Source organism: Nansenia antarctica (assembly GCF_963989245.1).
Source record: "Nansenia antarctica genome assembly, chromosome: 11".
Classification (NCBI taxonomy): domain Eukaryota; kingdom Metazoa; phylum Chordata; class Actinopteri; order Argentiniformes; family Microstomatidae; genus Nansenia; species Nansenia antarctica.
Genome location: NC_137681.1, coordinates 23,457,453 through 23,477,830, shown reverse-complemented (window position 1 = coordinate 23,477,830; position 20,378 = coordinate 23,457,453). Strand labels below are relative to the sequence as shown.

At 47.6% G+C, this 20,378-nt stretch overlaps 1 protein-coding gene across 1 annotated transcript in view; it reads left to right on the top strand.

The window, feature by feature from the left end:
• LOC308167056 (testican-2) overlaps window positions 1-20,378 on the top strand; it is a gene marked incomplete at both ends in the record, with an annotated part of 39,654 nt that overhangs the window by 5,170 nt on the left and 14,106 nt on the right. Inside the window, one exon of the mRNA XM_080541410.1 lies at window positions 14,194-14,239. Within this exon, the coding sequence (XP_080397536.1) occupies window positions 14,194-14,239 (46 nt within the window). The remainder of the gene's footprint in view (window positions 1-14,193; window positions 14,240-20,378) is intronic.

Genomic DNA, 20,378 nt, shown 5'->3' with positions numbered 1-20,378 from the left:
GTGGGGGGGGGGGGGGGGGTGAGCGGGGGGGGGGGTCTAAAAACCGGGAAGGAAGACAAGACCACCACAGCAGATAAACAAGGTTATTGCTGAGCGGCTGAATCCCCGGGTCAGGCCTATCAAAGTGTCTCTCTGTGACCCTCAGCTCAGTGTGTTCTAATGAGGTCTAAATGGCAAAGCCGCTAGCCGGCGTTTTTCCCTTTCCTGGCTCCTTGGACGCGAGCCGGATAACGAAGGCTCAGCATGATGTTTATCACAAAGAGCAGTGGGAACCGTGTGTGAGGTGAAGGTCGTGGGTTTGATGAGCATCAGATGAGATGGGAAGGGAAGGAGAATAGAGGGAGAGATAAGAAAGAAAAAAAAAAGACTGGCGGCTTCTCTGGCTCTGCAACACAAGCGTGGGTGACTGTTAATTGAGCGGAGAGGCTGTTTTATGCTGGCTCCCTCTCCTGAGCAAAGCAAAGGCATCTCCCTGGATGGGAATTTACGGCTGCAGAGAGACGGATGCTGAGAGAAAAGCCCTCAAAGCCGCTCTCAGTCTCCGGGAAGGCTTAGTGTAGCTATGCGCATGTTCCCCAACCCAGAGGTTAATTGTCCCACACATATTCAACAGTTCATGTGTTTGTTCGGTGTGTGTGTGTGTGTGTGTGCGTGTGTGTGTGTGTGAGAGAGAGAGAGAGAGAGAGAGAGAAGAGAACTTGTTCCACCAAGCTTGTGTTAGCGTGGGCTAATAGTGATGAGTTCATGAGTATGTGTTCTCTAAGGCAGGTTGTGTGTGTGTGTGTGTTTGTGTGTGTACATGTGTGTATGTGTGTGTGTGTGTCTGTGTGTATGTGTGTGTGTGTGTTCTCTAAGGCAGGTTGTGTGTGTACGTGTACATGTGTGTGTTCTCTAAGGCAGGTTGTGTGTGTACGTGTGTATGTGTGTGCATGTGTGTGTTCTCTAAGGCAGGTTGTGTGTCTGTACGTGTGTGTACGTGTGTGTGTTCTCTAGGCAGGTTGTGTGTGTGTACGTGTGTGTGTACGTGTGTGTGTTCTCTAGGCAGGTTGTGTGTGTGTGTCCCTCAGCATGGGAGGACAGGACTGTTATTGCGTGACTAACTGACTGCCAGCATCGTTTTAGTTTTGAGTCCTTTCGGCTCATGCTATTGTTCTTCGGAGTCACTGAAATGTCGAGCTGAATAATTAGCCCTTAACCAAGGTTCTTCATTTGGCCACCTCGCGTCTGCATCATTTATATATCTGCCTGAGAGTTGTCTCTGCTCTCTCTCTCCCTCTCTATCTCTCTCCCTCTCTCTCTTCCTCACACTCTCCTCGCCTTGCGATATATCGGCTGGTCGGTTAAAAAAACGGCGCCTCTCTTTTGCCTTCATTTGACGTCGTCCTGAGTAGGTGGCGGCGGCGGCGGACCCGAGCCCGGATCGTTACCCCGCCGCTTCCCTAATGAACAAAGTGACCTATTATCCTCTCGTTAACGGGTTGTTAACGGCAACGGATGGATTTCACTAGTAGGATATGGACTGACGGTGGAGATCTTAATCTTCATGAAGCGAGTGACCCGTTACCGTAGCGCGACGACAGACAGACAAGACAGACAGACAGACAGACAGTCAGTGAACTGCGTAATCCTCCCTGATGATGGAGAATCCATTGGACGAAGGTGAAGAGGCGTTGACCTTGAGTCTGGTGATGATTCTGTCATAATATGGATTGACCCTCAGGCGTTGACACTGACGAGCAGAGGCTATCCCTCCCTATCTGTCCGTCTGTCATGACCTCTGCTGTCGTCTGTAAGACAAACGCCTGAGAAGTACGCCTGTGTGATCCTCTGTGGCTCAGTTGGTAGAGCGTCCACAACGTCAGGCGTGTGTGTGTGTGTGTGTGTGTGTGTGTGTGTGTGTGTGTGTGCACGCACGCATGTGTGTGTGGTTGTGTGTGCATGCGGGAGTGTGTGTGTGGTTGCGTGTGTGTGTGTGTGTGTGCGTGCACGCACGCATGTGTGTGTGGTTGTGTGTGCATGCGGGAGTGTGTGTGGTTGCGCTTGTGTGTGTGCATGTGTGTGTGGTTGTGTGTGGTTGTGTGTGATTGCGCTCGTGTGTGTGTGGTTGCGTGTGTGTGTGTGTGTGTGTGGTTGCGTGTGTGTGTGTGTGTGTGTGTGTGTGTATGTGTGTGTGCCCAGACACTGCTCCAGGAGTCTTTGTACTGCTAATGGGAGTCCTCAGGGCGCTTCATTGTACTTTGTTCTTTGTGAGTCTCGTCCTTCGTCAACAACCCTTGACACACACACACACACACACACACACACACACACACACAGGGCCCTGGCCCTCCACACACACCCTGGGACACCTGCCTTGACACACACAGGGCCCTGACCCTCCACACACACACACACACCCTGGAACAATGGAGGGAGCCCTGCCAGCCTCTTCCTGTAACGTAGGTTCAGAGGCAGTGATGAACAACACTGCTCCAGGCTATGGATGTCTCCCATGTACTGTAGAAACACACACACCTGTGCACACACACACACACACACACACATACACACATGTACTGTAGAAACACACACACCTGTGCACACACACACACACACACACACATACACACATGTACTGTAGAAACACATACACCTGTGCACACACACACACATACACACACGGACGGACACACACATACACACACACACGAGGACACACATGAGGACACACATACACACACACGCGGACACACATGCACACATACACACACACGAGGACACACACGGACGGACATACACACACACACACACACACGGACACACATACACACACACACATACAAGGACACAGATACACACACACATGGGGGGGGACATACACACACATGGACACACACACACCCCCCTCTCCCCACACACACACACACACACACACACACACACACACACACACACACACAGAGCAGGGCAAATACTGTGGCCCTCCAGTCCAGAACAATGAGTGTATAGGGACCGAGGGGGACAGCGGTGGTGGGAGAGAGATGTGGCCGTGCTGAAACATCCCTCCTCGTCCTGCCCTCGCTGATGAGGCCACGGTGGAGGTCCTCCTACAGTAAAATGCTACCCAGTCTAATGCTATCCAGTTTCCTCTTAGTAGCCTCTCAATACAGTGGCGTGTGGATCCATACTGTGAGTTATGAAGCGCAGCCGTGTTTCCTGTTTGCCCTCAGTATTTACTGTCGGCCCAGGGACGCCAAGGACGTGTGTGTGTGTGGACGGGACGTGTGAATGATGTGTTAGTGACGCTGCTTGTCCGAAAACCGGGCAGTCGGTGTGTGTGTGTGTGTGTGTGTGTGTGTGTGTGTGTGTGTGTCTGTTTGTATGTCGGCGTGCACAGGTGTGTTTGTATTTCAGATGTATGTGCAAGTGTGTGTGTGTACATACATGTTTGTGTGTGTTTCTGTGTTTGTTTGTGCGTGTGTGTGTGTGTACATACGGTTTGTGTGTGTTTCTGTGTTTGCTTGTGCGTGCGTGTGTGTGTGTGTCTGCGTGTGTGTTTGTATGTCGGTGTGCGCAGGTGTGTTTGTATTTCAGATGTATGTGCAAGTGTGTGTGTGTGTGTGCGCACATACACGTTTGTGTGTGTTTCTGTGTTTGTTTGTGCGTGTGTGCGTGTGTGTACGAGACACAACTTTTTCCCAGTTCATTTGCATATTTCACACTGTAATGGATACGCAGTACAAAGTCATATGGGGATGACCTTAATCAAGAAAATTGTACCGCAGGAATGGGCCACGGAGCGAAATCGCTAATAGCTTTTTTCTCAGTTGAAAGAGCGCAGCAGAATCTCATTTACAGCTGATGTACTCCTTCTGTAAGCCATCGCCACGCTCCACACTGTGGTCCTGCTCGGCTGTTTTGATATCAACCAGCTACCGGGGCAGATTAACATTATCAGGAGCCACAACCACGCAATTAGTTTTCATTCCCCTATCCCGACAGGGAGGGGAATTTGGTTCAATAAGCCAGTGAACGTATTTAACTTTGCTATCTGTGATTGACTCTCCCATAAGGATCCCCGTGGCAACCAAACTGTGGCGGTTATCATCATCATTGTCTTTCTCACAGCCGTCCCCATTAATAGCTGTATTTTCCTCAGATGACTCTGTGGCTCGTGAAATGACTTCAAGTCAACCCAGCTAACAAATAAGCCTAATTCATTTCAGCACCACATATTTTTTTGTTCTATAGGCCTAATGCGGAAAGAAATATCAATGCTGCTGCAAGACTTAAAGTCTCACTTGCAACACTTTGGGCCCGATTACTCATACCACTCCAAGTGAGCGCGCTGAGTCGGAGAAACAAAGCTGAATCAAACATTCGATCGAAGTCTGTGATGCTGACTCTAGTAAGTCCTCCCCATTTTTCTTAAATGTCACACAGGAGGAACAGTGAGCTTCAGCGATGTTGTATGATGATATGGAACTAGAAGAACAGAACAGACAATAGTTTTTACAGCCACAGAAAGCCATTCCGGAAATAGCTATAACCTTTTCTTCAATGAGGACTAGAATGTGCGAAAACTTAATGTCCTTAATCACTTGGAAAGGCGCAGGCGATATCCAGTAGCACAAGGCACTTGTTTTGTTTTTTCACACGGTGAAATATAGTTTTCATTACAGGCTTTCAAAACCGGGGTAAACAGTGACTTGTGTGACTCGAGTGGTGTCTCGAGTGAATCAGAGGTCAGCGAACATGTCGAACAACGGAACGCAAACGTACTGTACATTATTTGTGCAGCAGCCGTGAACAAAGCCAACGTCTAATCCATATGGGAACTGTGAAACACAACATTTGTTTGTCCGAAATAAACAGCTTGCACCGTCTTGTACAACAAACTGCTTCTACGGCGAACAGCTTTTATCTGTTATGCAAGACACGATTTAAACCACCTTTTTTTTTACCAACGTCCTTTTAATGGAGAGTGCAGAGCACTGAATGCCAACATTAGTCACAAACCGACCACTTACGTTCTGTCTTTGTTAAAGAGAGAGCATTTTAATAGCCCTCCGTGTGCGTACATCACGGACATCTACCCACACCAGCCAGAGCTATACAGTAAAAGTGAAATCCATTGGTTATTCATGTGGATATGGAGCTACCGCGGCTCAGCTTGTCTTATTATGCTTTTCTCTGTCTGCCTGGTGGATCTGCTGCTTATATCGTATGCAGAGGCAGCAGCACAGCTCAGCGGGAGACACGCTCCCGCATAAGCTCCCTCGGCTCACATCCCCAGGGGCCTCGCGGTGGAGCTCGACCAGGAGGCTCTGCTCTCCTCTCCTCTCCCGTTCCGTTACTTTGTTTTTGCAAATAGAGGGGAGTGATAAGTCACCGCTGAGGCGTCGGAGCCCGCCTCCGCCTCCGCCAGGGAGGCTCAGGGCCACGGTTCAGCCGCCGCCGCCGCCGCCGCGGCCAGGGCCTTTCTGGAAGCCCTTCCTCAGCATCCTTCTCTAATTACTCCACCTCTCAGAGCGTGCACCTCCACGATCCCTCCTGCACCAGAGTCTCCTCACATGGGGAATGGGCAGAGTCTGGTCTGAGTCTGGTCTGAGTCTGGTCTGAGTCTGGTCTGAGTCTTGTCTGAGTCTGGTCTGAGTCTGGGTAGAGTCTGGCCTGAGTCTGGCCTGAGTCTGGTCTGAGTCTGGTCTGAGTCTGGGTAGAGTCTGGCTTGAGTCTGGCCTGAGTCTGGTCTGAGTCTGGTCTGAGTCTGGGTAGAGTCTGGCCTGAGTCTGGTCTGAGTCTGGCCTGAGTCTGGTCTGAGTCTGGGTAGAGTCTGGCCTGAGTCTGGTCTGAGTCTGGCCTGAGTCTGGTCTGAGTCTGGCCTGAGTCTGGTCTGAGTCTGGCCTGAGTCTGGTCTGAGTCTGGGTAGACTCTGGCCTGAGTCTGGTCTGACTCTGGTCTGAGTCTGGTCTGAGTCTGGGTAGAGTCTGGCCTGAGTCTGGTCTGAGTCTGGCCTGAGTCTGGTCTGAGTCTGGGTAGACTCTGGACCGAGCCTGGCCCGCCTTTGATGTGCCGCCATGCCAATGATTAGAGAAACTGGGTTCCCAGTCGGAGGAAGCATTTAAACGCATGCAGGGGAGGGAGGCTCTTCTCTGTGATGCAACGTCCTGAAATGCTGTCATGTACACCAATGGCAAAACACTCAAGAAAACGCTACTTGGCAGATGGTCTTGATGCTTTCTCTATCCATCTCTTTGTTGTTGAGGCTGGAAACTGTCCATAACAGCCGTCCCCCCTCTCCCCCCACCCCCCAACTCCCCTCCAAGCACCCCATTTAAATTCTTTATGCATAATGAACCCCGTCCAAACCTTTTAGTCCGACGCTCACTTCGTAAAAGAGGCTAGTTGATGGCTCAGGGGAGAGAGAGAGAGAGAGAGAGAGAGAGAGAGAGAGAGAGAGAGAGAGAGAGAGTCAGTCACAACACTGTAGAGAACTCTAGATTGTACCACAGCGTGTACTGCATTGCAGGTAGGCCCCCGACACGCTGAAACAACAACAGCATGCGTCTGCTGGGCTGCAGGCCGCGCCAACACTTTCCACCTCCTCCTGCTAAGATGATCAATTTGATCCATCTCCGCGCTGCCTCACCTGCGTCTTAATCCTCTGGCAATCTCCCGGGGAACAGAGAACACCTCAATATTCCCCCAGACACAATCTTATAAATCAACCTGGTTCCCCCATGCCTATGACCCACATACATGTAAGCGTGTGTGCATGTAGTATGTAATCATCCTTAACAATCGATAGTACAATCACACTTTGCGTCAGGCCGTATAACAATAAATGGGGGGGGGGGGGGGTTGATGATGAGCTTGTCACGGCTGAGCGAAAGAGAAGAAACAGGGAGAGGACTTTCTGCACCGAGTCAGACAGCCCCTGGAATTGGTAGGAGAGAGAAAAATGGATGGATGAGGATGGGGGACGGACGGGGGGGGGACAACGCACTTTCTCACGTTGCCTGCCGCACACAAAACCTGTTTTATGTCTCAGTGAGAAAAGCTACAGTACGCTTTTTTTTGCTATTCTGAATTGCCGGTGTCTGGTCAGGCCTGTTTTATTTTGGGGGGGGGAGAGACTAATGCATTTCAAAGTGGATGAGTCTGCGGTGGATCTGCACCACCTTTACCGTCTCCTCTCCTCCTCCTCCTCCTCCTCCTCCTCCTCCTCCTCCTCTCCTCCACCTCTCCCAGCGTCGGGCTCTCTCGTTTCCGAAAAACACCGCAGGAGGACACAAAGACGGGTAAACAGAGCGAGGCATCGCCTCAACCGTTCAGACCTCTGTGTGCAAGCTGCATTTCTAGGGCCGGTAATGACACTGTAGAGGCGAGATGGAACCCCTGCTGGCCCTCCAGTAACTGCCACAGAGGGACAGAACAGGAGTGGAGTTACTCTGTCTGAGTACTGCCCCCCCCCCCCCCCCCCCCCCTGCACTTTACCAGCCATTACCGCAGGAACTTCAAGTAGGCAGGAGAGAGAACCCACTCTCTCTCTCTTTCTCTCTCTCCTCTTTCTCTCTCTCTCCCCCCCCCCCCTCACTCTCTCTGTCTCTCTCTCTCTCTCTCTCCCCCTCTCTCTCCCACATTAATCACCTCGTTCTTAAAAGCTCATCACAGTATGGGCTATCGAAGAGACGGGCTGACGCAGTACACAGTGTTTGTTCACTGGAGTAAAACAGCCTTGTGTTATGATGGGGGATGGGGGGGGCTAATATAATAAAGTTATGTATGTATTATTCATACACTGAGCAAAAATATAAATGCAACCCTTTTGTTTTTGCTCCAATTTTTTACGAATTGAAATCAACGATCTAAGACTTGTTCTATGTACACAAAAGACCGATTTCTCTTTCTATAAATGTCTCTTTTCGAGATAAAATTGCACATTTTAGAGTGGCCTTTTATTGTGACCAACGGCACACCCGTGCAATAATCATGCTGTCTAATCAGCATCTTGATATGCCGCACCCGTCAGGTGGATGGATTATCTCGGCAAAGGAGAAGTGCTCACTAACACAGATTTAAACATTTGAGAGAAACAGACCTTTTGTGTACGTAGAAAAAGTCTTCGATCTTTGATTTCAACTCATGACAAATTGGAGCAAAAACGAAAGTGTTGCGTTTACATTTTTGTTCAGTGTAGTTAAGTTATGTATGTATTATTCAAGAATCGATGGTGACACAGTATAGCATACATTTATATATGGACAAAAAAACGGCTTCACTAATGACGGATTGCGGCTTTAAAGCAAAAACCTCCATCACTGTGTACATCACTGTAGTAGCGATGAGTGGGTACAGGGGTCTGTCAGTCAGAGACCCACCTCTGGACCCTGACAGGTTGACATGGCTTCCTGTCCCGGCGGGGACGTGCAATTTGGCCAGTGGTTCTGTTTTCTGTTCTGGCCACGCTCCGGTTCACCTGCTCCGTCAACCAGATGGTCTTTGTCAAATCATCACAGGTGGAAATGACTTCATGAAGCTGCTTGAGTGACAAAACAGAGGAAATGTTTCAAATCCCCACACGTTGTTTCACTTTAAGCTCTATCTGGGGAATAGAGAGCTTTTTAAAAGTAAAAAAATCATCATCTTCATTCAATATCAATATGGATTTGAGTACGAAGGACGGAAAATGATTTCCCCTTAGAAAACATTATTTCAGCGGCCTGCTACGAAAGGCTTTGAAGATAGAAGTGATACAGATATACTTTATTGAATCTTGAGGGGACATTTGTTTGTCAATCCATCGTAACGCAGTCACAGCCAGAACAATCAAATGTAAAAAAAATAAAAAATATGTAAAAGAGAGAAAGAGAAAGAGAGAAAGAGAAAGACAGAAAGAGAAAGAGAGAAAGGCGAGGGACTAGCCTGGTGATTGATCTCTGTGTTCCCCCCGCCTGTCTCTGGTTCCAGGAGATGAGGGAGTGTTTGGAAACGACACGGTAACATCTCAAACTCTCTCTCCGTTTCCAACACATCTATTAGTGTATGGCAGGCGGGCAGGATACAGAGCATTGCCTTTGTCTGTCTGTCTGTCTGTCTGTGTGTGTGTGTGTGTGTGCATGCGTGTGCGTGTGGGTCTGCGTGCGTATGTGCGTGTGTGTGTGTTTGCGTCCGTGGCGTGCGTGCGTGTGTGTGTGTGTGTGTGTGTGTGTGTGTTTGCGTCTGTGGCCCGTGTGTGTGTGTGTGTCCTTTCAGACCTGGGCCGCTCCGTCCTGTCACATTACAGGAATAGATGAGCCCCAGTGACAGAGAGACTGTGTACATATTTGCACTTGATGGATGGCTGCAGCAGGGAGATGCAGATGTATGCTGTGACATTTCCTCTCTCTGTGTGTGTGTGTGTGTGTGTGTGTGTGTGTGTGTGTGGACTCCTCCCCCAGGCAGGGGGCAGGTCATGCTCCAGCAGAACTAAAGCACAAACATGCCATGGCTGGCATCCAGGATGGAAGGAGGCAGCTTCCTTTTTTGTCACACTCCAAATATTGTGTTTTTCTCTTTTCTCTTTCTCTCGCTCTCTCTCTCTGTCTCTTCCTTCTCTCACTCTTCCTTCTTTCTCTCTCTCTCTCTCTGTCACACTCTCTATCTCTCTCTCTCTCTCTATCTCTGTCACTCACTGTCTCTTCCTTCTCTTGCTCTTCCTTCTCTCTATCTGTCACTCTCTCCCCCCCACCTCTCTCACTCTTTCTATCTCTTCCTTCTCTCTCTCTCTCTCTCTCTCTCTCTCTCTCTCTCTCTCTCTCTCTCTCTCTCTTCCTTCTCTCTCTCTCTCTCTCTCTCTCTCTGTCGTTCATATCCTCTCCGCCCTGATTGTTCATCTGTAAGCCCATCTAAAGCTGGTTAATTCAGTTATTGGTCATATGGCTTTGTGACACACTACAGTGCTTTTCATGACAAGAAAATTGCTTAGATTAGTGACATTTCAGCATGGTTTGTTAGTCTGAGATAGAGAGTGGCTTCGCTGCAGACGCTCTGAAATTACAGAGGAATAGCCTTGCCCTTTTCATTCCATGGACTGCCATCAGACCAGCCATGCAGCTACTAGGGGAGACAGCAGTGGTTGAAAGGTGAAAGGAGGGTGTGTGTGTGTGTGTGTGTGTGTGTGTGAGTGTGTGTGTGTGTGTGTGTGTGCGAGCATACGGTTGCATGTGCACGCAGTTGCGCACGCGCGGCATGTGTGTTTGTCCATCCAAGTGTTTGTGTGTGTGTGTGTGTGTGTGTGTCCACATGTGTGTGGTGTGTGTGTGTGTGTGTGCCAGTGGGTATTTATATCACACACACACTCACTCACCAACGGACAAGGCCCGGCCGAGGTGAGAGTGACACAGACGTTAACTCAGAGGAAGTCAGTCAGGCTTGCGGCCAAACACTGTCAGGCTAATACCGAGGCCTGGTCCTGGAGGAGCTCACGCAGCATCTGGATAGTCAAGCTCCATTAGCTGCTCAGCTCTGTTTTACACCGGGTACATTACAGGGATGTTGACAAATGGCAGGGGAGGTGGTGTCTGTGATAGGAAGCACATAACTCAGGGGACCTCCACCACCGTGAATATCATCCCACCCCCCCTTCCCTTCCCTTCCCTTCCCTTCCCTTCCCTTCCCTTCCCTTCCCTTCCCTTCCCTTCCCTTCCCTTCCCTTCCCTTCCCTTCCCATCCTACCACCACACCACTGCTCTCTGGCCTCTCTCTCTCTCTCTCTCTGTCTCTCTGCCTCTCACTCTGTCTCTGTCTCTCTCTCTCTCTCTCCCCTCCACCCATCTCTCTCTCCCCCCCTCCCCCCCTCCCCAACTGCCTCCTGGACTGGCTGTAAGCTGTGGCAAGGTTTGGAATACAGTTGGGGGTAAGCATTAGCTTTCAACCTTGGGGAAGGGTAGGACTAAATGTAGCACAGCCCGGTGTCCTTGATGTCGCGCTGCTGTTGGGAGAGAGATAAGGCTCTGGTTCGAAACCTTTTTAGAATAGTTTTCATGGGTGTGTTTGGAACCAAAAAGCAGAAATCAAGGTCAGACACAGGAATTGGGAATCCAATGGTGTGTACAGTGTGGGAGATGAACAGTGAATTTGATACTCCTTGCCCCTAAAGATATGTAGTAACACTGTCATCACTTTAGCAACGACAATGTATTAGCATGTTTTTTACGTAGTAATCAAGTCATTGCGTGGTTAGCAACAGTGTTGTTTACCTGAGTACAGAGTCACTACACAAGTATGGTATAGTCAATTTCATGTCGAGCGTGGCCGAGAGGGATATGAATTTGATGGATACCTTTAAAAAATATGTATATATTCTAAATGTTGTGATTTTTCATTTGGTGAATATTACTTTTTTGGAATGGTTCACCAAATGTCAATAGTGGCCTGTGACTCAATTTACCCAATGCAATGTCTAAAATTGCATTTTCAATATATGGAGTTGATGCCTTGGAAATGATATATAGTATAATGGCAGAGGTAATAAAGCAGTGTTATTTCTAGATGGGTGGGAGTTCTCTTTTTTTCGCCATGAGATGTATTTCTGCCTTCAGAGTCACTATAGTTGCTATGTTGCATAGTAACAAACATTGATATTGCCTCTCATATACTGTATATAGCACCTGGTCAATTTACTGACAACACAACAAATATTTACCTAGAAGAAAATGGTCTCTGAAATGAAAACCCATAGCCCCAGCCCTGGCTCCGTGATGAATACATGTCAGACTTTATCGTCGTCCACTGCCTCTCTGCCGCTCCCTGTGTGGGCTGTAAATAGTTTATAGTGATATATTTTACATGGGGCTGCAGCCCTGCTAAATAGATGGGTGTGTTTCTTCCAATGACGTTTATTATGGTGAGTTACTGAATTAAGCTAGAGGGGCAGTATTTCTTCTCTAACGTATATCTATATCTATCAGGCCTTTAAATGATAAAACAAATATGGGGAGAGACCGTGGAGGGCGTTGATGTAGGAATGACCTTGGACGTGGGCCAGACTCCAGAGCAGTGAAACCAGCTGACTGAAAAGAGAGTGGAGGTTGCAGAGCCTTTTGCGGTGTTCACTGAAGGGTGTATTTTTTTTACAAGAGCAATATCTGCCTACCCCCCCCCCCCCCCCCCCGTCAATTCTATGCCTCGTCTGTGTCTGGGTTTTGTTTCCTGCTTAACGCCGAGGAACTGGGATGTGACTTTGATGACTCTGGGCCAGTTCTGTTATTTCTCAATGCCGTCGTGGCCTTTGTTTGATGGCTCTTCTCCCCCCCCCCGCCCAGCTATTCAGATGGCAGGTGGACACTGTTGGTTAGGACGGGGCCAGCGGCTCGTAAACACAATGAAGGAGAATGAGCCGTGGTGATTGGGACCCCTGCCAACTCATAGAAGTGGCAGCTGATCATCCTTCCTTAATAGGCCCCCATAATCCACTGTGAATGTCTTGTGTGGTTCCCAGGAGGGGAGGTAGAGTACGGCCAGTATTTTGCAATCAGCGTGCATTTACCCGCTGACAGTTTAACTGCTGCCCGGACTGTCATAAAACAAACCACTGTTTGTGCTCTGTCTGAGGAGAACTTTGTGAAGTGATTTTTTTCTTCACCCCCTCTCTAACAATTACCCTTTCTGTTTTTCTGTCCCCTCTCTCTCTCTCTCTCTCTCTCTCTCTCTCTCTCTCTCTCTCTCTCTCTCTCTCTCTCTCTCTCTCCTTTCCCTTTCCATCTCGCTCATCCATCCTCGCTGCCCGCCTTTCCATTGCCACAGGAAGTGGAGGTTAGTAACTGTTTCTAAATCTGTCCTACGTCCGTCTTAACTGTCTGTGTGATTCTCTGTCTCTGTTAAACCTGAGCAACGTGAAGGCCCTCCGAGTCCCTCCAGGCTGCAGATGTTACCTGTCCCTCTTAATCAAGGCTGTTCCCTGTCTCAGTGAGATAGGAACTAACTAAGGCCCTTTCCAGATCGGATAGACATTTCCCAACCAATTATCACTTCTCTTTTTTACACCTGACATTAACTTAGTGCCACGGGCAAAACAAAGTCACCCAAAATGTCAACATTGCCACGGATGACTTCATTCACCATAAATAACAGTCAAAGTATGGTGCTTCGTTTTGTAGCCAATCAAAGTGTTGTCACTAGGTAAACACCACATGAAACACTTCTTGGCACTCTAGGTGGTGAATGTTCCGGAATTAATTGGCAGTTGGGGAGTTAAACTATGACATGGTAATTCACTTCTAATGCCCAGAGATACAGCGCCCAAAATAGATCTCTCCCTTTAATGCTTCTCTCTCTCTCTCACACAGCTCCCAATAAGAACGCCTCTGTCTTAAGTTGTTCGGCTTGACTTGAGAACTCTTGTGTTACGCCGGCGTCCCCTGAGTAGGATAAGGCCATAGAAAGATGCAAGACAGGATCCTCTGGGTTTCTAGACGCATCGCGCCTCCTGCAGAGTAGCTACAGCTTTATACTTTCTCCTCCCTGTCCTCACACAGAGAAATAGGGCAGACATTGATACAGCGGGGGGGGGGATTTTGAATATTTATCATGGCTTCTTCCTCTGGCTTCACCAGGGACCGAGTTTAAAAACCGGAGTTAGTTTGCAAATATTCCCACTGCAACAGTGAGGGTGCCAAGATAGAGCAAAAAATCCCCCCACTTAAAGAGAGACATTTTGTGCTGCTATTTTTGCCTCAGCTAATTGCTCAGTTTGAACATCAGACTTTTCCCTTTGACCGTCATTCCGTCTCGGTTGGTTTGCTCTGTGAAGGGATGTTTGATTCCTCGCAATCTGGTGTGAGAGACACTCGGATGACATGACAGATGTGGAAGTGAAATTTGCTTCACGTCTGCTCTCCTCCTCCTCCTCTTCTTCCTCTTCTCCATGTTGTATCCCCTCTTTCCCATTTAGAATAGGACCCCTATTCCCCTAACTGGGGGCTAGTAATACATCTTCTACAGCCTGTAACAAGCCATTGACACATTTAATCATTTGACGTTTGTCATAGTGAAATGTATTACTAATCTAAGTGTCATTTTCAATGTTTTCACCCCTGCATGTGTTTTTGAAGTATGGGTTTTTCAAGGTTGAGGGGTTTGGATGCTGGTTTTATACACTGTAACTCTGTGTGGCTGCTCCTTCAAGAAGCCATTTTGGAATTGACTTGTGGCACAATTCTGTTTCCTTTCTAGGATGATTACATCAGAACCGTGGAGGAAAACCCTGTCTCTGATGAAAGTAAGTTCAAGGAATTATTCGTATCTATATTCGTGTCTTCAATGTTTTTTCCACCGAAAGGTACAACGTTCTGGAAATCAGTTAACAGGGTTACATACTGTCAGAACCTTGGAGACAGAGCTGGATGTGGTTGTGCTGAAGAGGATCAGGTTTTCTGTGGCATTCCTTATAATAGCAGAGAAGGTTGTTCTCCTTGTGTTTGGTCAATTCCTCACACAAGTTATTGTAGGCTGACTAAGCAGAAAGCTTTATAGTATCAAGATCATATTCTTATTGATTTGGGATGACCTTTGGGCTACGAGACTAACTCCAGTTGTCTAACCGATATTCAGTAGACCTACTTCTGTTAGAATCAATGACTCGTCTCATTGGGACAGGTAATCGAAGTATTTTGTCTGAGAGAAGTTTGTTACCCCCTGTTGAGATGCTGGTGAAACCGGGAACAAGTCGCCAACCAATCAAAATGTTCAGACTTTTATTCTGAAAAATGTCAATACATTTCAGCGTTATTGAAAATCAATGACACACTCGCTAGTCAAGCCAAAACATTGCAATGCAATGGATTCGGTGAGTACAATCCCCACTACTACCTAGTTAGTGTAGAGTAGTGGGGATTACTCACCGAATCCATCGATTACACTATACTGATACCGGGTATGTCCTCCCTTTGCTCTCAAAGCAGCCTCAATTTGTCATGGCATTGATGTTGGAAACATTGCTTTGAGATTCTGGTCCATGATGACATGATTGCTCTGAATCTCCTGTTCTACCACATCCCAAAGGTGTACCTATTGAATTCAGATCTGGGAAGGCCACTAAAGAACGAGTCGAGTTCAGACGACTTCTGCTTTGTGACATGGTGCATTATCATGCTGGAAGTAGCCATTAGAAGATGGTTACATTGTGGCCATGATGGGATGCACATGGTCAGCAACAATACCCAAATAGGCTGTGGCATTCAAGCGATGATTGATTGGTATTAACAGGCCCAAAGTGTGGCCAAGAAAACATTCCCCACACCCTTATTTCCACCACCTCCGCCAGCTTGGACTGTGCACAGGTGTTCTTAATAAAGTGTTCGGTACCGACTACCTTTCATACAGTACCGTGCACTTTCATTTCTGAGTGCTGGGGGATGAATTCATATCTTTGACCTGGTCCAGGATGTCAGAGCCTGGACTGGAATAACAGCGTAGTGATGGAGGCTAGAGATAGATCCATTAGCGCCTGGAATCCCAAGCTGGCCAGCCTGTATAATTGCTTCTGCTGGGTAGGCTTAGCGCTGTCCCATAAGGCTTCATTTAACACCATGGGCTCTGCTCCGGAGAAGCACCAATCATCCCACTTACAGGAAATAAACTGTGCTGTGGATGGAAAGAACACGGCGCTAACACAGGTAGCGGTTTGGGGATATTTTGTACAATACATTACACTGTACCGATGTGGTTGTCGGTACTGTGTTCACTTACTACCTGCCCAAAGATTTCCGATTTTTTTGGGCAGTTAGGCAGCGTTTCGTAAATTCGCTCTGAAAATGTTATCGGCACTCACGGAACGCCTCTTGTCCAATCAAATGACTTGGTCCCTTTATGATGTTGATTGAACCCAGTGTGCGCTCCGGCGCTCTCAGCGCGAATTTACCAACGCACCTTTAGTAAGTGCCCAAAAAATGCCAAGTGCCAAGTGTTTTATGTGGTATTTATTTACCAAGCAACAACACTTGGATATTCTACATAATAAAGCATCACCATTTATATATTTGGCATTTTTGGTGAATAAAGATACCCGTGGTGGCACTCTAGATGCATTTGGGCCACTTTCAATCATCAATGGAGTTAAGAGAGAAAAGATCTGGATAGTCTGGAGGAGTGAACTGTTATCATCAGGATAGACTGTTCACCATTCATACCACAATACCATTCAGATGTTCCACCCCCACCAATTTGCATTGGCCCTCAGGATTACGTGTGTGTGTGTGTGTGTGTTGCTTTTGAGCAGTGAGAAGAGTGGGGGGTCTGGGGTGTGCTGTACTGTGTACCACCACACCCACACAGCCTCCCTCTCTCCCGAAAGAAGATGATTCAATCGGAATTGCTTCAAAGGCGTATGATGAGAGCTAAATCCCAGCTCTCTGTACTACATCCCTATCATCTGTGCTGACTGCGGGGGGAGTCGCTAATGCTAAGGCCCAAAAGGGCTACACTCCACTTGCTCTAGTGTGGGCGGGTGTTCATTTGAATACCATTGATTCATCCCTCAGCCCAACCCCCCGACGGGACCGGCGCTGCAGATCTAATTGATCAGGGCCCTCTTCATCACAAATCTAACAAGACGGCACGAAAAGAAAAAAAAATGTGGGTAGGTGGAAGTGCTACCCTTGGATATTACAAAAGACCTGACAACATCAGAGACCTCCTCCGCAGCCTTTTAAAGTGGACTGATTTAGAGGCCCAGCGCCGCCGCCACGTCGCCTGAAGTGTGTTTGAGGGTCATTACGGAATCTCGGAGGGGACAAAGCGCTAGTGAAAGAGGAACTGTCACTTGTTCTGACCTTGAAATCATACCCTTTGAACAGATGAATCTGCCCTGGCTCCCACCGGCTTTTTTTGGCTTAAGAAAGAATGACTGTGCAGTGCCTTATGGGTCGGCAGTTACTGTCCGTTAAGAAAGATAGAGCAGGACTGGCTCTGTATAGTTAATAACAAAGAATACTGTAATATTACTATTCGCCGTGGGGGCGGGGGGCAGGGGCAGATTTGATTCTTCAACTGGATAGAGAAATATGACTGTGATTTGGCCACACTAGAGATCACCACACTAGGAATAATAAGCCTTCAGTATGTTATCCATAATGGTTTTAAATGTCATGTCATTTCTATCTTCAACTGAAGCAGCTTTAGTTGATGTGTTTTTTTTTCTTTTTAATTGTCAAATCAATCTAATCTAAGGTGCTGATTGATTCAGTGTGACCCTTCACATTTCCTCGCATTTGTTCAGCCTGCTTAACTGTTCATTAAGATCCATCGCCACGTAAGGGTTCAGTTGGGTTCTGATCCGATCTGAAGCTCCATTAATAGAGTTCTACGGTTACACATTGAAAGGTGCCTACTGATTAAACATGGGAACACCAATTACTGTATGCTTTACAGTATCAAATACTCATCTAGCATGACAGTAATTGCAGCCCCTGTTGAAACTAATTGACTTAGCCTGTCATACAGTATGATGCCTTCTCATTCTCTCTGAGGCTTTTAGAGACCAAAAAAAATAAAAAAATAATTGTTCTACAGCCATTTTCGACAGCCATTTCTCTCGAGTCCTTTTTTAGAACATTAATAGACATTCCAACATGGCTAAAGCACTTCAGTTGATTATGCATAGGACTACTTGTGCACCAGGCACATAAATGTCAAATATATGGTAGATGAAAGCTTTTCATGCGGTTTCCGTCCAATTTAGAGAGGGTGCATGCTCAGTTCACAAATGCAAAGAGCTGATCACTGTTTCCCCTCTGGAGTAGACGAACGATCCCTCAAGGACATTTACACACCGAGAAGAAAAAAAACACTACATTATTATTTTATGACATTCTAAAATGTAACGACTTGCCCCTTAATGATCAACATTATTATGGTTATTAGGTCATATATTATTAAATAGTATTTAAGCACTTCAAGCATTTTAAGTATTTCAGTAAGCTAATAAACCCTGAGAGATTGTGTGGAGGGAGGGTAAACTCAGTCCCACCTGTTTTTCGTTGACGTGATTACCACAGGACTTCAAACTAGAATGGCATTTACTCCTGCATTTCTCCTGCTGGGGAGGGATTGAAAGGCTGAAGACAAACTAGAGCATGTAAACAACCTCTGGGAGATGACAGCTCTATGACTGCACCAACCCCCTTTACTACAGGTTAAATCTGTCCTGTTTGCCTTTCATTTTCTTCACTCCGCTAAGCAGGATTTGCTGAGTATTATTATATAAATATGGAGGACTCATTTGGGCATTTAAGCTGGCGGCTGCTGGCTCTCTCGCTCTGTGAAAGCTGGTGGTTGGAGAGAAGGAGACTGCTGGAGGGAGATGCCCGCGGATGGGCTCATAAATACACGACAGCGTGAGCGAGCTGCAAATCACGGTCCAGAAACTAATATCAACACTTTGGCGCTGTGTTTCTATGGAAACATGGACCGGCTTCAGCTCAGTAAATGGTGGAGGACCCTGGGAAGGGGAAGGGAATGTGATTGAAACCCGTGTCCAGGCAATTGAATAAACAGTACAGTGGCAGTTACTGTGGCAATAACCATAAGGGAGAAAGCTATCAGAGTCATTTTTGAATCTATCGAAGGGGGGATGGATGTGATTGGCCACAAATGGAGGGGCTGTGATGGAAAGGGAGGAAGGGGTTGTGATGCCTGTCCGTTATGTCGTCTGTTGTAAGATACACGGTGGGGTCGGATATCTTGGCCAACCCTGTCCACCATTTATACCTTAGCTGCAGTCGCTGTGCAGTAAAAGCCAACATTCTGACAATCTGATGAAAAGCTGTTTAAAAACAAACAAACATTGCTTTGCCTTTTTTCAATTCATCATTTGATAGCATCGACAACGCCCTCCCACCTACAGTATTTTGACCTGCCTTATACTACCCCCCTTCCCAGGCTCTCACTGTATATGTGTTCCCCCTACCTCCTGCTTATGCTGCATTCACGCACGCACACCTCTCTCCTGTAGCGCCCCCAGCGTCACCTAGTCACCTGCGCACCTACGCACCAGATTTGCGGTCGAAATCTGGCGGCCTGCCACTCCTGCGTCCGTTGACTACAAAGTAGCTGCTTAATGCTGAATCAGGATGTGACAGCTTAGAATTTCCCCCACTGAGAGAACAGCTTGTCACTCATGCCCAAAACCTCTTCTTGGCCAGTGTCGTTGTCGTTGTCGTTGTCGTCCCCCCCCCCTCTCTCTCTGTCCCTCTCCTGTCCTCGGGGAAATGGATGAGGAAGCTCCGTGTCGTGACCTCTTGTACTGGCCGATAGGTGAGGTGACCGCAGAGAGAGGGCAGGTGGAGGACACCTCTGTTCCCTCCTCCGTCAAGTACACCAGAGTAAATGAGACAGACATTGAACTCTTCAACTTGTGAGATAGAGGGAGGGGGGGAGGGAGGGAGGGAGGGAGGGAGGGAGGGAGGGAGGGAGGGAGAGAGAGATGTGGCAGACACAGGGTACGAAAGAGAGATGCCCAATCAATCCTGTCAGGGTTGCTGGCAATCAGTGCTGGAGACAGCCTCAAGAGAGACTGCAGGCAGAGCCTGTTGATGAAAAGCCGCACTTTTAACGATGGCCAAGGCACTCATGTCTCCTGCAACGCTTGAATTAATCTCGATGTCTTTGAATCTGGACTCATTTCAAATCCTTCATTGATGCAATCTAGCCACGCCGTCGTCATCCTCTTCCAGATAAGATTCCGTGGCGCCTTGACAATTTAGCTGTCAAAAGAAAGGGGGCGAAGACGAGCGTGCTGATTAGTGCAGACGTTTGATATACTACAGATGTGGTGATTTGTTCGTGCCAGTTCTTTATTTGCCGTCATATCAGAGACCGTGAAACAGATGCGGCCACTGTCAAGAGGCAGCGACAAACAGCCGCGAGCTCTGTGTGTTTTTCCTTGATGAGTTGTAAAGGATACTCAGGCATGACTCTGTCACAGTCCAAGTCAAAATCACGGTTTTGATTGATGTCTGTTTTTTTTGGGTTATAGATCAGCTTGTTTTCGTTCTATTTCATAATAGCATTACTTGTGTCATTTCTTTATACGCTTTATTTGATTTTTCCCTGCCCCAATCCTTCCCTAAAAGATAACGTAATTATACGTTATTATTATTATTTTGTATAATTGTATTGATGTCTTGTGCCTTGCCTGTCTTCCAATGCTCCTCTCTTCTGTCTCTGTCTGTCCCTGTCTGTCCCTGTCTGTCTCTGTCTGTCTCTGTCTCTCTCTGTCTGTCTCTGTCTGTCTCTCTCTGTCTGTCTGTCTCTGTCTGTCTCTGTCTGTCTCTGTCTGTCTGTGTCTGTCTGTGTCTGTCTGTGTCTGTCTATCTCTGTCTGTCTCTCTCTCTGTCTCTGTCTGTCTCTGTCTGTCTCTG